The sequence below is a fragment of the Labrus mixtus genome, chromosome 8, assembly GCF_963584025.1.
Source record: "Labrus mixtus chromosome 8, fLabMix1.1, whole genome shotgun sequence".
Lineage (NCBI taxonomy): Eukaryota > Metazoa > Chordata > Actinopteri > Labriformes > Labridae > Labrus > Labrus mixtus.
This window is the reverse complement of record NC_083619.1, coordinates 24,447,122-24,459,230: the sequence shown is the minus strand read 5'-3', so window position 1 is coordinate 24,459,230 and position 12,109 is coordinate 24,447,122. Positions and strand designations below refer to the sequence as shown.

General features: G+C 40.5%; 1 protein-coding gene across 2 annotated transcripts; it reads left to right on the top strand.

Moving 5' to 3' along the window:
• The first annotated feature begins 3,532 nt into the window (after positions 1-3,532).
• On the top strand, positions 3,533-11,960 carry ltb4r2b (leukotriene B4 receptor 2b). 2 transcript variants are annotated; one of them, XM_061045341.1, is made up of 5 exons: positions 3,533-3,676; positions 7,863-8,463; positions 9,134-9,334; positions 9,452-9,495; positions 11,357-11,960. In XM_061045341.1, the coding sequence occupies exons 2-5, from the start codon at positions 7,876-7,878 to the stop codon at positions 11,604-11,606; spliced, it is 1,083 nt and encodes a 360-aa protein (XP_060901324.1). In that variant the 5' UTR covers positions 3,533-3,676; positions 7,863-7,875; the 3' UTR covers positions 11,607-11,960. The 2 variants fall into 2 exon arrangements, with proteins under 2 accessions (XP_060901324.1, XP_060901323.1); XM_061045340.1 differs by having other exon boundaries at positions 3,535-3,692.
• The last annotated feature ends 149 nt before the right edge of the window (positions 11,961-12,109 follow it).

Genomic DNA, 12,109 nt, shown 5'->3' with positions numbered 1-12,109 from the left:
AAAAAAAGTAAACTTTCAGCGTGAAGTCAAGGTTAGCCAGTGTGAGGAAATATTTTGGAAATTTCACTACAAGCGAGTGGGAGGGGGCGATGACATTTACAGGTTAGCAACCGCTTCTGTGCACGTACTGAAACTGCTTCATTATGTCTTCTGCTTTCCAGCATGTTCTGATACCGTGAGTAAGATAAAACCACATGCAGAAAGGCAAAACTGTCATCATAGAGTCAGACTCTGTTGCTTCATCCCCCATTTTCATGTTGTTCTACTTCCATCAAGTCTTGCCTCTTTAGACCCCCCTCCCCCCTCTCCGCCTCCCACTGTGAGGGACATGTGTGAAGAAGCAACTCAGGAAGATTTCAGGGGGCAGCCTGCCTGAACATTTCTAGACATATTCAGTGGTGCATAATGTAAAACCAGCTATAGGCACCTGAAATACCAATTCATTATGCTGACTTGAGCTGATAACTTCATCGTCTTAAGGGGAGATGTCACTTCAACTACGTCTACTTGGTCTAAATGTTATGAGTAATTGTGGTAAATTACCAGCTTTCTTGTGAGACCATGGTTATGTTGGCACGAAAGTTAAATAGTTAAATCAGTCTGTAAAAAAAAAGTTTCTCATATCTCAGTTTGGTTAGGTTTGTGCACCAAAAGTGTTAGAAAAGATCAAAGTTTGGGCCAAAACACAATCAGTGATGATTATTGGTTTTACACTGAGGTGAGCCTAATTCTCCTTCATGAGAGTCTTCATCATCATAACACAGGATTCAACATATATAATGAAAGCCTATATAGCTAGTCAGATAAAACTGCATTAAACCTGATCAAAGTCGAGATTTACTTTATAAATGTCTTCACGTGGGCATCCAGTTTTAGTGTTTATTATAAGGGCAAGGTAATCTGTTTAGACTAAATGGGAATGTTCCATGTGTTGTATGCTGTTACTGTATTTACACACATGAGTGCAGGCACGGAGCCTTTCTAGTAAAATGGAAAGTTTTGGGGGCTTGTTAAACCGTGGAGTTGAATGGCTAATAAATTGTTTAAAAGGACTGCTGCAATGTAATGGATGAGCGCAACACTGAGGAGGAGCTGCTGAGTGTCAAGTTTATGTGAGGAGGAGGAGGAGGAGGAGGAGGAGGAGGAGGAGGAGGAGGAGCTGAAGAGTAGATCACTGTGGAGGTGTTGCCCCCCTGTGGTGCAAAGTGGAACAGATTGATGTTAAGTCTCCCTGATAGCAGGATCTGCTTTCAGAGCCTGAGGCCATGAGTAATATCTCTGAAAGCTGTCTCATAACTTGAGCCGATATTCTGAGTCAGAGAATGATTAAAAATGATTTTATTAAATGATCAATGAATCAGCTGCCTGTGGGGTTGTGTTTCGCTCAGTTAGACGATCAATACTAAAATGTATTCAGAGGTCGTTCAACATTAGAGAGAGAGCATGAAGTATGAACTTTAGGGAACAGGTATCAAGAAAAAGTAAAGATGAATTTTAATCAGAGTGTGTCTGTCCAAAGGTTAAACCAGTGAAATAGTTTTGATGAAGATTTTAAAAAAGTGTGTTGTTCACTTAGGACATTAAAAAAAATGTTTAAATATATGGTGATAATATAACAATTAGTATTTATTGAAAAGATAAGCACTTATGTTTGTGTCTTGTTTTGATTCTTGATTACTGCTTGGAACTTCAGTTTTTAGTTTTTTTTTGTATGAAACGTTCAAACTTTGTTTAGTTTTGGTTTGACTAAATCTCAATAGTTAAAGGAGGACTTTGGTTTGGTGTGTTTTGGCGCCCACCGAAGGTCGCTGAGGGCAACTTCACTGATGTAAAACACAGCAGATCAGCCTCTGACTGGCAGCCTGGTGTTTCCCAAAGCTCTCGACAACATATAAAAGCCTATTCACTATCTACTCTAGTCCAGCTTCTTGCTGCGTCACTCTCTCTTTTTCTTTTCTCTCCTGACCAATCTGTCACCGTCCTCTTCCGTCTTTAAGCCTCAGCAATTGTATCACTCAGTACAACGATGGTCTGATTGGCTTTTATTTGGCTGAAAGCTGATGAGCCAGTGCCGTAAAGCCGTAAGCTCTGTGGACATGTGGTTGACGTCATTGGATTGAATTTGAACTAACATTTGAAGGAGGAAAAGTTCCATATTTGTTGCTTTAAAAGGTTGCCTAATATGGTCTGTGGGCGTCATAAGTAAATGGCCTTGAGCTTGTAAAGCACTTTTCTAGTCTTCTGGCTACTCAAAGAGCTTTTACACCACAGGTCACACCTACACATTCACACACTGACGGCAGAGGCTGCTGTGTAAAGTGTCAATCAGAAGTAACTAATCCCATTCATACACACTCAAGCGCCGCCAACGAAGCAGCTGCTGCAACCTGTGGGGTTAAGTGTCTCGCCCAAGGACACATTAGAAATGTGCCTGCAGGTGCTGGAGATCCCCAACCAGACATTTTAAATACAACAGCCACATTAAAAACATGTATTTACTAAAAAAGAGTAATGCAACTTGATCGTTTTAAAGGTAGTACCTTGATGAATATAAAAGTATAAAGGAGACACAAGTGAAGATTTGTTGTAGGGAAGGTTTAATAACGCTTGATAAATATGGAAAAAGAAACGGTTTAACATAAGATTATCTGAACTTTATTTATGTCCTTTATGTTGTTTTTTAAACCTTAAACAGTGGGGTTTTTGTTCCTTGGAGCTCCCCCCTATGTATTTCTAGGAAAAGTTAAGGTGAAATGTGCAAATGTAATTTTAATAAACAGAGGTTACTTGGTTAGAGCTTGGATGTGAGACCACCTGAGAATACCAGTAACATTTCTCTGCATCTCTTTCTCTCTGTACCCCTCTCTACCTCACTGTCCCCGCACAGCTGCAGCAGATTGTTCTACTCGTGGTTTCTACTTTCTTAAAGGAAGTTTTCGATAAAGATTGCATGTTCTTCCTCTGGAGGGAAAAAGGGTTAAAAAAAAGAAAAAAAAAAAGAAAAGGAAAACTCCAAAAACTGCTTGTTGGTGAATCTGTGATTGAGCTTCAGCTTTGGGCTTTTCCACATTTTCCACTTCTACCAAACATTCCTGTCACCGTCAGAGGCCTGTATGAACTGGTGAGTGTGCATTTTTTTGTTGCTGTGTGTGTGTGTGTGTGTGTGTGTGTGTCTGCATGCATGTTTGCGCTTGTGTGCTCAGCATCAATGACACAGGGGAGCTTGTGCAAGCACCTATACTCCTCTCTTCCGTCAGATTACGAAACAGATTACGAAACAGATCACTCTGTTAAAGAAAGCCTCAAGACACACAAAGTTACATTTTGTTTCAGGACACTGGGATGTCCCCCCCCCCCCCCCCCCCTGAGAGAATTACAGATTGTTTATATAAAAAAGAGCTTTAAGTATACAGCGTTATATCACTTGAAAATCCCATATTAATCATTTATGGAGATACATGTAAACAGCATAAGGACAGAGAGAGAGGGAGAGTGGTGAGGAGGGACACACCTCTCCTCCTCCCTCTCTCTGATAGCATGTCGCAGCCTGTGGAGCAGGATGTGATTCAGCTTATTATGGACTGAGCTACCACACACTGTCACACAAGGGAAACACTGTCAGAGCTGGACAGAGCAGCAGAGGCATACGTGAATTTGACAGACAACACAGAGAAACGTCAAGTCCTGGAAAGGTCAGTCACTCTGAAATGTAAACTCTCAAACTCCCATCACTTTGATTTTGGACGACTTTCCTTCAAAGTCTCTGTCACATTTTTACAAACGTCTGCTCTTTCTTACTCGTCTTTCCTTCTTCTTGTAATAATCATTTACATTTGGTGACTTGATTATTTACACATAGGAGATATATTACAAACTATGACTCATTATTTCAAACGTCTGGACTGCTAGTTAATCCGCTAAAGGTAAACAGAGTTACTGGCAGGGTCGTGTGGTTTTTCAGTGTTTTGGGGATTTATTCCTCCCAACATATCTCAGGTTTTGTTTTGTTGATTTTGCCGCCAAATGAATGCTCCAAATTTTTTAAAACTATTTTATTTGCTTGTTTCTCCCCCTCTTTCAACTCTTTCTCCTGACTTCCACTTGTTGGTGTCTTCTGTAGATGCTTTTACAATCATTTTCTTAATGTGTCATTCCAACATTAACAACACTTGACTTATTCTCTTAATTGACTTTGTTCAGTGCAAAAACTGTTTTTATTTATTTTATTTATCCTCTATTTTAGCAGGGAGGACCGAGGTTACAAACTACTTCAATGATTTCACAATTTAATACAATTGCAATTTCCTTCCTGAGGTAGCTCAGATACTAGATCTTTAAAAACACCGTATGAAACAACAGAGGCCAACTTAACTGTCCTCTGAAAGTTATTCCACATAATGGGCGCAGCGACACCAAACGCCATCTTTCCCCATCAGTCCTAAACCTTGGTATCTTTTCTTGGTATTTTTATACTCTTGTTGTGTATCCATTGCCGAGAAGACAACTCATTAATTGCATTGTTTGTGTCTTTATCTTAACTAAATTTGTCTCAATTATCTCAGTTATTTTAATGGTCAAAATCAATGCTTAAAAAAAACTTATAGATCTTTGTTGATATTTCAAACAATAGCTTTGAGTGAGAGAGAGAGAGAGAGAAAGAGAGAGAGAGAGAAAGAGAGAGAGAGACAGAGAGAGACAGAGAAAGAGAGAGAGAGAGAAAGAGAGAAAGAGAGAGAGAGAGAGAAAGAGAGAGAGAAAGAAAGAGAGAGAAAGAGAGAGAGAAAGAGAAAGAGAGAGAGAAAGAAAGAGAGAGAGAGAGAAAGAGAGAGAGAGAGAGAAAGAGAGAGAGAGAGAGAAAGAGAAAGAGAGCACTGCTTTAATTGCACAAATACTTTGGCAACATTTTGGTAGTAAAACATTGCCAACACAACACAGTGTGAAGGAGTTTGCCTGGGTTACTGTTAGGGGTGCTTGTGGCTTCTATTATTGTTCTATGTTATCGAATCAATATTTTGTGACTTTTATTAGAATTGTATTGAAATTAAAAACATGACAACCCTTCACCTCACAGATGGCATTGTTGTGTTTTGCAACAGCTTCAAGATCCGTGATTTGATTAAGAAAGACATATTTTGTAAGAAGCCGTCATTTCTGAGAAGCTGTGACGCCACTTGACATCACTCCCGTGTTGCATGGACTCCTCTTTCCATTGTATTCTTTAACCAGTGATGTACGCCTGGATTTGATTGTTTACTCGTACACTCTCGTTTAAAGCCACCAGGGGAAAATAAACAGTTTGTTTTAGTGGGACCAGAGGAGGAAACTAAGGACCTAATCAGGAAATAAGGCCCTAAAGTCTTGTTCTCACATGGGGAAATGTGGCTTTACAGAAATATTAACTGAGCCAATTACCTTCCCTCCACATCACTTGTATTTCATTTTTAAATTTAGCATATTTAAATCAGGGTTGGTCTTAAAGGTCATCCCTCTGTGAGCTTTGCCCTACAGGGTACTTTTCTCCATGTGAACGGACAGTGAGAAAGAATCCAAAGATGATGAAAGACCATAGATCATGAAAAAAAAAAAAAAAAATCTAAAATGAATCAAAGTCTGAGTCATAATACTCTTCTTCTTTGACGCAGTACTGTAAACGTTTGGCATGTTTTAGCACGCTGCCTCTTGAGCTCCGCTGTTGGCAACGGGGTCTCAAGTGAATATTTTAGGTGATGCGTCAGGGTAGCACCTCGCTCTGGAAACAGCCTGCGTGCCATCACTGAACAATATTTTGGGATGTTTACCTTCAGTTGCTTGGGCACTGGTTTCTCCAGATCATCGGTATTGTCAGTGTGCTCAGAAATCCAACAACCACCTTTTACTATAATGTCAACAGGTGTGGGACAAAATACCGAGAAACAGCGACGTAATCATCATCCAGACTCGGGAAACATTTATCAAATCACTGGTGCCACATGTCAGTCAGGTAATAAAACGAATACGACGCTCTAAGCAGATTTCCCTGCCAATTTGACTCACCGTGTCACTCCATTTATGACTCCTCACTGTGGTGCTTATGACATGAAGGAAGGTAACATGAAAGGAAGATTATTGGAAAAGATGAAGTCGACAGCGGGATAAAAGAAGAAGAAGAAGAAACAGACAGCAGAATCATTTTGGACAGCAGTGAAGAGAAGACGAAGGAAAATAAGAAGTTAAACTGAACGACCAAATGCAGTGAAAACATAAATCAGTCCTGCCCTTTACCTATTTAGAAGATATACTTTTAATCCAGCGAGGGGAAATTCAATTTTACAAATTACTTATTTAACAAGAGCACTAATGGAGGGGTGCCAAGGTGAGGAGGCTGCCCACCTGAGCTGGTGTGGAGGGGGGGGGGGGGGGATTCTGTGCCTTGCTCTTGGCTCCTCTGCAGTGCTCAGGAAGTGAACTGGCACCTCTCCAGCTAGCAGACAAATTACCAGACTTGGTCTGCACGGGCACTTGAACCGGCGACCCTCTGGTTCCCAACCCAAGTCTCTACAGCTACTGCCGCCCCATTTTTAGGGGGTCATTTTATATTCCTAGCTTTGATGAACCATCATATCGAGCAAAAAAGCAATCATCACTGCATCATGATTTTATCTTGTGATATTGGGCCATCATGTCTTATTGATGTGAATAATAATTATGTTAAGTGACTAAATAACAAATATGCTTTGTTGCTTTCTTTTTACTCTCTCTGGACATCATTCCCAGTTACAAATAATTTCCTTGAGGGTCGGCCTAAGTTATTTTTTGCGACCTGTTGCTGTTAACTCAAAAACATTGTTGAGTGCTGCAGAGAAAGTCCACATCATTGAAGTGAAGAAAGATTAATATAGTGAAAGGTTGTCAGAAGCAGATGGTTTGGTAAACCTTAGCAGAGCAAAGATCTTTCAGTTACACACCATCTGTGAAACAACAAGATGGGAGATAAGCATGCAAACATTTCCTGAGGGACGTTTGTTATTGATAAGATTTGTAAGTTGTATGCTTCAGCAGAGATCTAATCGCTGTGGGAAGCAAGTGTTGGTCCACACAGATGGAAAAAAAAAAAAAACATGTGAGAAAAAGTGCAAAAAACAGATGTTTATCTCCATTTCAGGTTCGATTTAAGGGACTTTTTTTGCTCGATTTAGCACTTGCCTTATTTGGTTTGAATATGCACGTTTTCTCGATTTTTTTTATCAGTTGGCAGTGAAAACAAGGTGACTGAGTTCACTACATCTTGTTTCATATGTTGATGAAAATATGAACACAAATGTGGTGTTTTTAATGCAGCATAGTGGTATTTTCCAATCAGAACTTTTTTCTTATTATGTCAGTATAATAAACAAAATGTAGCTTAAAGGAGCTGGTGTTATGCTGTTCCATATTTAAGCAACATCACACGAGAGGGAGTGATGTTGTAGCCTGCTGGCAAGAGGCCTCGGGCTAAGTGCCGGAGATAATCCCGGCAGTGCTGATATCCAGTTCAACACCTCGAGATATTGTTCTAATACAACAGTTATACAAGCAGAAAATAGTAGAAAAAAATCCAACAACAGATAAAAAAAAAAAGCATTAATCCAACTTTAAAAAATTGAGTTACAAGCTCAGGTGTGCAAGCTTGTGATAAGAGCTTATTTAGATCTGTAGTCTCTGGGAATGTAAACACAAACACTAATAAATACTGTTTCCTGTATCCCCCAAATCTCTAACTGTGTTTATGACTGACAATTTCAAACATTGAAACTGGCTCTGATTAGTTTTACTGTTTATTTTGTGTGAGTAAAATAAATCAAAGAGCCAATCTAAAAAAAGAAGTGTTCTGTTCTTACCCTCAGGGATCCTCCCAGTATGAGCCAGTCCTACAGTCCGTCCCGCTTGACCACGCCTACAAACATCAATGGCACAAACCCAGAAGATGAAAGTGTGGTCAGCAATGATTTCTCCACCTCGTTGGGTGCCCTCATCCTCGGCTTGGTCTTCCTCCTTGGTGTCCCCGGCAACCTCTTCATCGTCTGGAGCATCCTGGCGCGCACCCGGCAGCGATCGGTCACCACCCTCCTCATCCTCAACTTGGCGTGCGCTGACGGCTTCCTCATGGCCCTCACCATCTTCTTCATCGTCTACCTGGCCAAGCAGACGTGGGTGTTCGGCGACGCCATGTGCAAAGGCGTCTTCTACCTGTGCAACTCCAACATGTACGCCTCCATCTTCCTAATCACGCTGATGAGCGTGCACAGGATGGTCGCCGTGCTGTTTCCGAGAAAAGCCAAGACCCTCGTCACCAAGCAGATCGTGAGGAGGGCTATCATGGGCACGTGGGTGCTGGTGATGCTGATCTCCATCCCCTCGCTGGTGTTTCGAGATTTGAGAAAGGACTTTGATGAGACGAATATGAAAAGATGGGTTTGCGCGCCCAATCACACCGAGGCTCGACATGTAAGAAAGTTTAGAACGAAACAAACAATTAATGTCTTTATCTGGTGTTCATACCCTGAAGCAGAGGTTCTCAACTAGCCTCAGGACCTCAACCACTAATTCCCTAATGAGAAATCATAACCCAAATTTCTGATATTTTTCAACCAATCAGAAGTATTTAATGAAAAACATTTTGCACCTCAAAACATCTGACGGAAAAAAAAAACTGGAAATTACTCAGTGACCCAATTTGGGGTCCTGACCCACCAGTTGGGAACCAATGCCCTATGTAAGACATTGGATAGAGTTGGAGATTGGGGGGGAGGGGGGGTAGATGGGGTACGACATGCGGGAAAGGAGCCACAGGTCGGATTTGAGGCGGCCTGCTTTTAGGACTTCATGGAGCGTGGGAACTAACCACTAAGCCACCGGCGCCCCAGAAGGGACCACATTTTTTATTAGAGGCTGGAAGTGAAAAGGGGCAAGGGATTAGTCGGTCTAAATGCTTTATTAATTAAGTTATACAGTTATGTAACAACTCAAATAACAAAGCTGGTTCATACGCTAACTATTAAGCTAAGCTAACTAAAAAGCCAGGCGTTAAGAGCTGCCCACACTGTTAGGTCCAAAGGATGAACTTGATCTGTTCTTATTTACACATCTGTTCTGTTTTGTATCCTCCTGTGTGCAGGTGAGGTTTCAGTATACCTTAGAGACTGTGGCGGGATTTATTCTTCCATACGCAGTCATCATAACGTGCTATGTCCTCATCCTGAGGCGCCTGAGACAGACCAAGTTTCAAAGAAAGGTCCGCAGCGAGAACCTCATCCTGGCTATCGTGGTGACGTTTGGCCTTTTCTGGCTGCCGTACCACGCTATAAACATGCTGCAGGTGAGTAAGGACGTGATTAAGGTTTTGTTTTCGTCAAATCAGAATACTGGTTACTGCTTTAGGAATGATTTTTTTGAACCCCTTGAATAAACGCTGAGTATGTTTTGTATCTCCAAGGTGGCAGCTGAGTGGTATGGGAAGGATTCAAAGACAAAAGAACGGTGAGTAACTTAAGATTTTTACCATTTTTTTCCCACAATCTCAAAGTGCATTTGGCATGTTTTCATTTGGCGCCCATGATTGGCGTCTCATGATTCCCAATTAATTAGGTCTCAGGTTTCCTTGCTCATCAGGAGTTATCGAGCGTACCTGTGATGTTCTCCCTCAGCTGATGGCTGATGACAGTCAGCTGGGTTGGGAGGATAAATAGGGAGGTGGAAGTCTTTTGCCTGCTCCACTTTTCAGAAAATGTGATGTCATGAAGGGAGATTTTCCCTTCATGACATCACAAAGGGCCGTAGCCCCTCCCCCAGGTGGGTGACACTCCTACAGCTAGGTGTTTGTTCTGCCCTCTGAGTCTGCCTCCTCATCATCGTAAACAACAGGACATGGAGTGAAAGAGCCAGAGCCACAAGCTCTTCCAGAGAGGGGGCGTGGTCAGACACAGCTCATTTACATTTAAAGGTACAGACACAGAAACAGCCTGTTCTGAGCAGGGCTGAAATAGAGGGGTTTATAGACATGATCAAATACAGGATCAGAGTGGATTCAGAACAAATAACTTCACACACATGTTTTTGGGGAGCTCTGAGGCGTATTTGAACTGCTTGGAAAGGAGGAGAATATGTGACCTTTAAGAAACCCAAGGCCCACATATTTTTTTTACCCTTTTGTCACAAGTGCAGTGTTTCTTTAGTTCCCCAACTTGTGACCCCCAGTCATTAAGATTTTATTTCTGGGGGGGACACAACAATTGCATTGCAGAAAAGTCAGAAAGTGAATCATCTTAGAATTTAAAAATAAATGGACCAGTCCATGGAGTTCAATAGAAAGACAGACGTGAGGTTTTTTATTGGTCTGTATTTGTAAAATTCTTTCAAGTCAAAAATGAAAACAAACTATAACTGTGGACCCTTCACCCCAAATTGTAACTTTGATGCACATTTATTAGACTTTGTGACATTTTCTAAGCATGTTGTCTCTGTAGATGTCTCTCTCTCTCTCTGTCTCTTTGTCATCATCTTGTTCTCTTTATTCCTTTTTCTTTCTATTTGTAGTTTTGTGGCTTATCATGGTTGTGTGTTTGTAGTTGTTTTGTGTGTATTTGTAGTTAATTATCTCTTATTGTTTTGCGTCTATTCATGGTCAGTCCACGTCTCTCTTTTGTGTTGGGTTTTGTGTTACTAAGCGGTTGTTGTTGTTGTTTGTTTCTTGTTATGGTTCTGTCGCTGTGGTCATTTTGTGTTTGTCTGTAGTTCTTATGTCTCTGCAGTGATTTTTATTCTCATTCACTTTCACTTTTTTGGTTGTTTTGTGTCTTTGAAGTTGGTTTGGTTGTGTCCCTCTAGTCATTTTGTGTCACATTGTAAAAAAAATTAACATCAAATTGTGTTTTTCTTTGTCCCCATTGAATGTTTCTTTAAAGGTTTTTTTTTTTTAAATGTCAACTGGGTAATCAATTTGTGTCTTTTTTCCTCTATATCTAGTTGTGTTTTAACTTAAGTCATTGTGTTCATCTCTGCATCTTTGTGTCTTTGTTTCATGTTGGTGTCACTTTGTGGTTTTGGGTCTTTGTGTAATTGTTTTTTGTGGATGTAGTCCTTCTCTGTCCCTCCGTACTCATGTTGAGCCTTTGTGTTAAGTGTGTGACTTTGTGTGTTATCATGTGGCTGTTTTTAACGTCTTAGAGGTTTTCTTTTGTCTCTTCGATGTCACATTGCATCTCTTCCCCTGGCCCTATAAGCGGTTCTTCATTCATGGATATTAGTTTGTCATGTCAGTGGATTTGAGAGAATGTGGTTTAAGATGAGCTCTTCAGCGTGCTATGTTACTTTACGTTTTTTATTTTCTGTTTATCTACAGTTTGGACGATATCTCCAAAAATAGCCGCGCAGTGACCTCATGTCTGGCCTTCATCAGCAGCTGTGCCAATCCTGTCCTCTACACCTTCGCTGGGAAGTCCTACATCAAGCAGAGCGGATTTGCTTTCATGGCGCGACTCTTTGAGGGAACGTCAATGGACCACACAGGAACCAAAAAGATTCGGGGACAAAGTAAAGACCTTGCTGAATCAAGCAGCACAGGAACTCCTCCTTTACGAAACGGAAAATGAGCTTCCAATGTGTTTTATGCATGAATATCAGCACTACAAGTGAAAATGTCTAAGACTACATGTGGATTTTGTGCCGTGCTTCAAAAATGTACAGACGCAAACTCTCTTGGAGGCTGCTGTCAAGTGTTTTTTGTAAATAGTTTTTGTAAAGTAAAAAGTTTGACTGGGCATCAGTGATGAATGTGCAAGATTTTTATTGTATTTTTTTTTTTTTAAACCTGACATGTATATTTTAATTGTGAACTTTTTTTTATACCTTTTGTGTATAATAATTTTTTTTAATTCCAGTTAGCATTTATAACAATATAAACTTTACAGTTCTTCCCATTTTATATAATAAAAATTCACAACCTATTTGCTGACTTTCATTATCATGTTTTAAGTGCTAAACAGGATCATGGAAGTAGTTTAGATAGCATCAACTCTACTCCAACCAGGTTCGTTTTATCTATAAAAGTCTTATATACAATTTTTCCCCCCTTTCGTCCAACTTCTATATACTA

Coding starts and splice junctions, on each gene's coding strand:
- ltb4r2b (XM_061045341.1), top strand. CDS start 7,876: ATGAGCCAGTCCTACAGTCCGTCCCGCTTGACCACGCCTACAAACATC. Junction 8,464..9,133: donor ATCACACCGAGGCTCGACAT/GTAAGAAAGTTT, acceptor TCCTGTGTGCAG/GTGAGGTTTCAGTATACCTT. Junction 9,496..11,356: donor GATTCAAAGACAAAAGAACG/GTGAGTAACTTA, acceptor GTTTATCTACAG/TTTGGACGATATCTCCAAAA.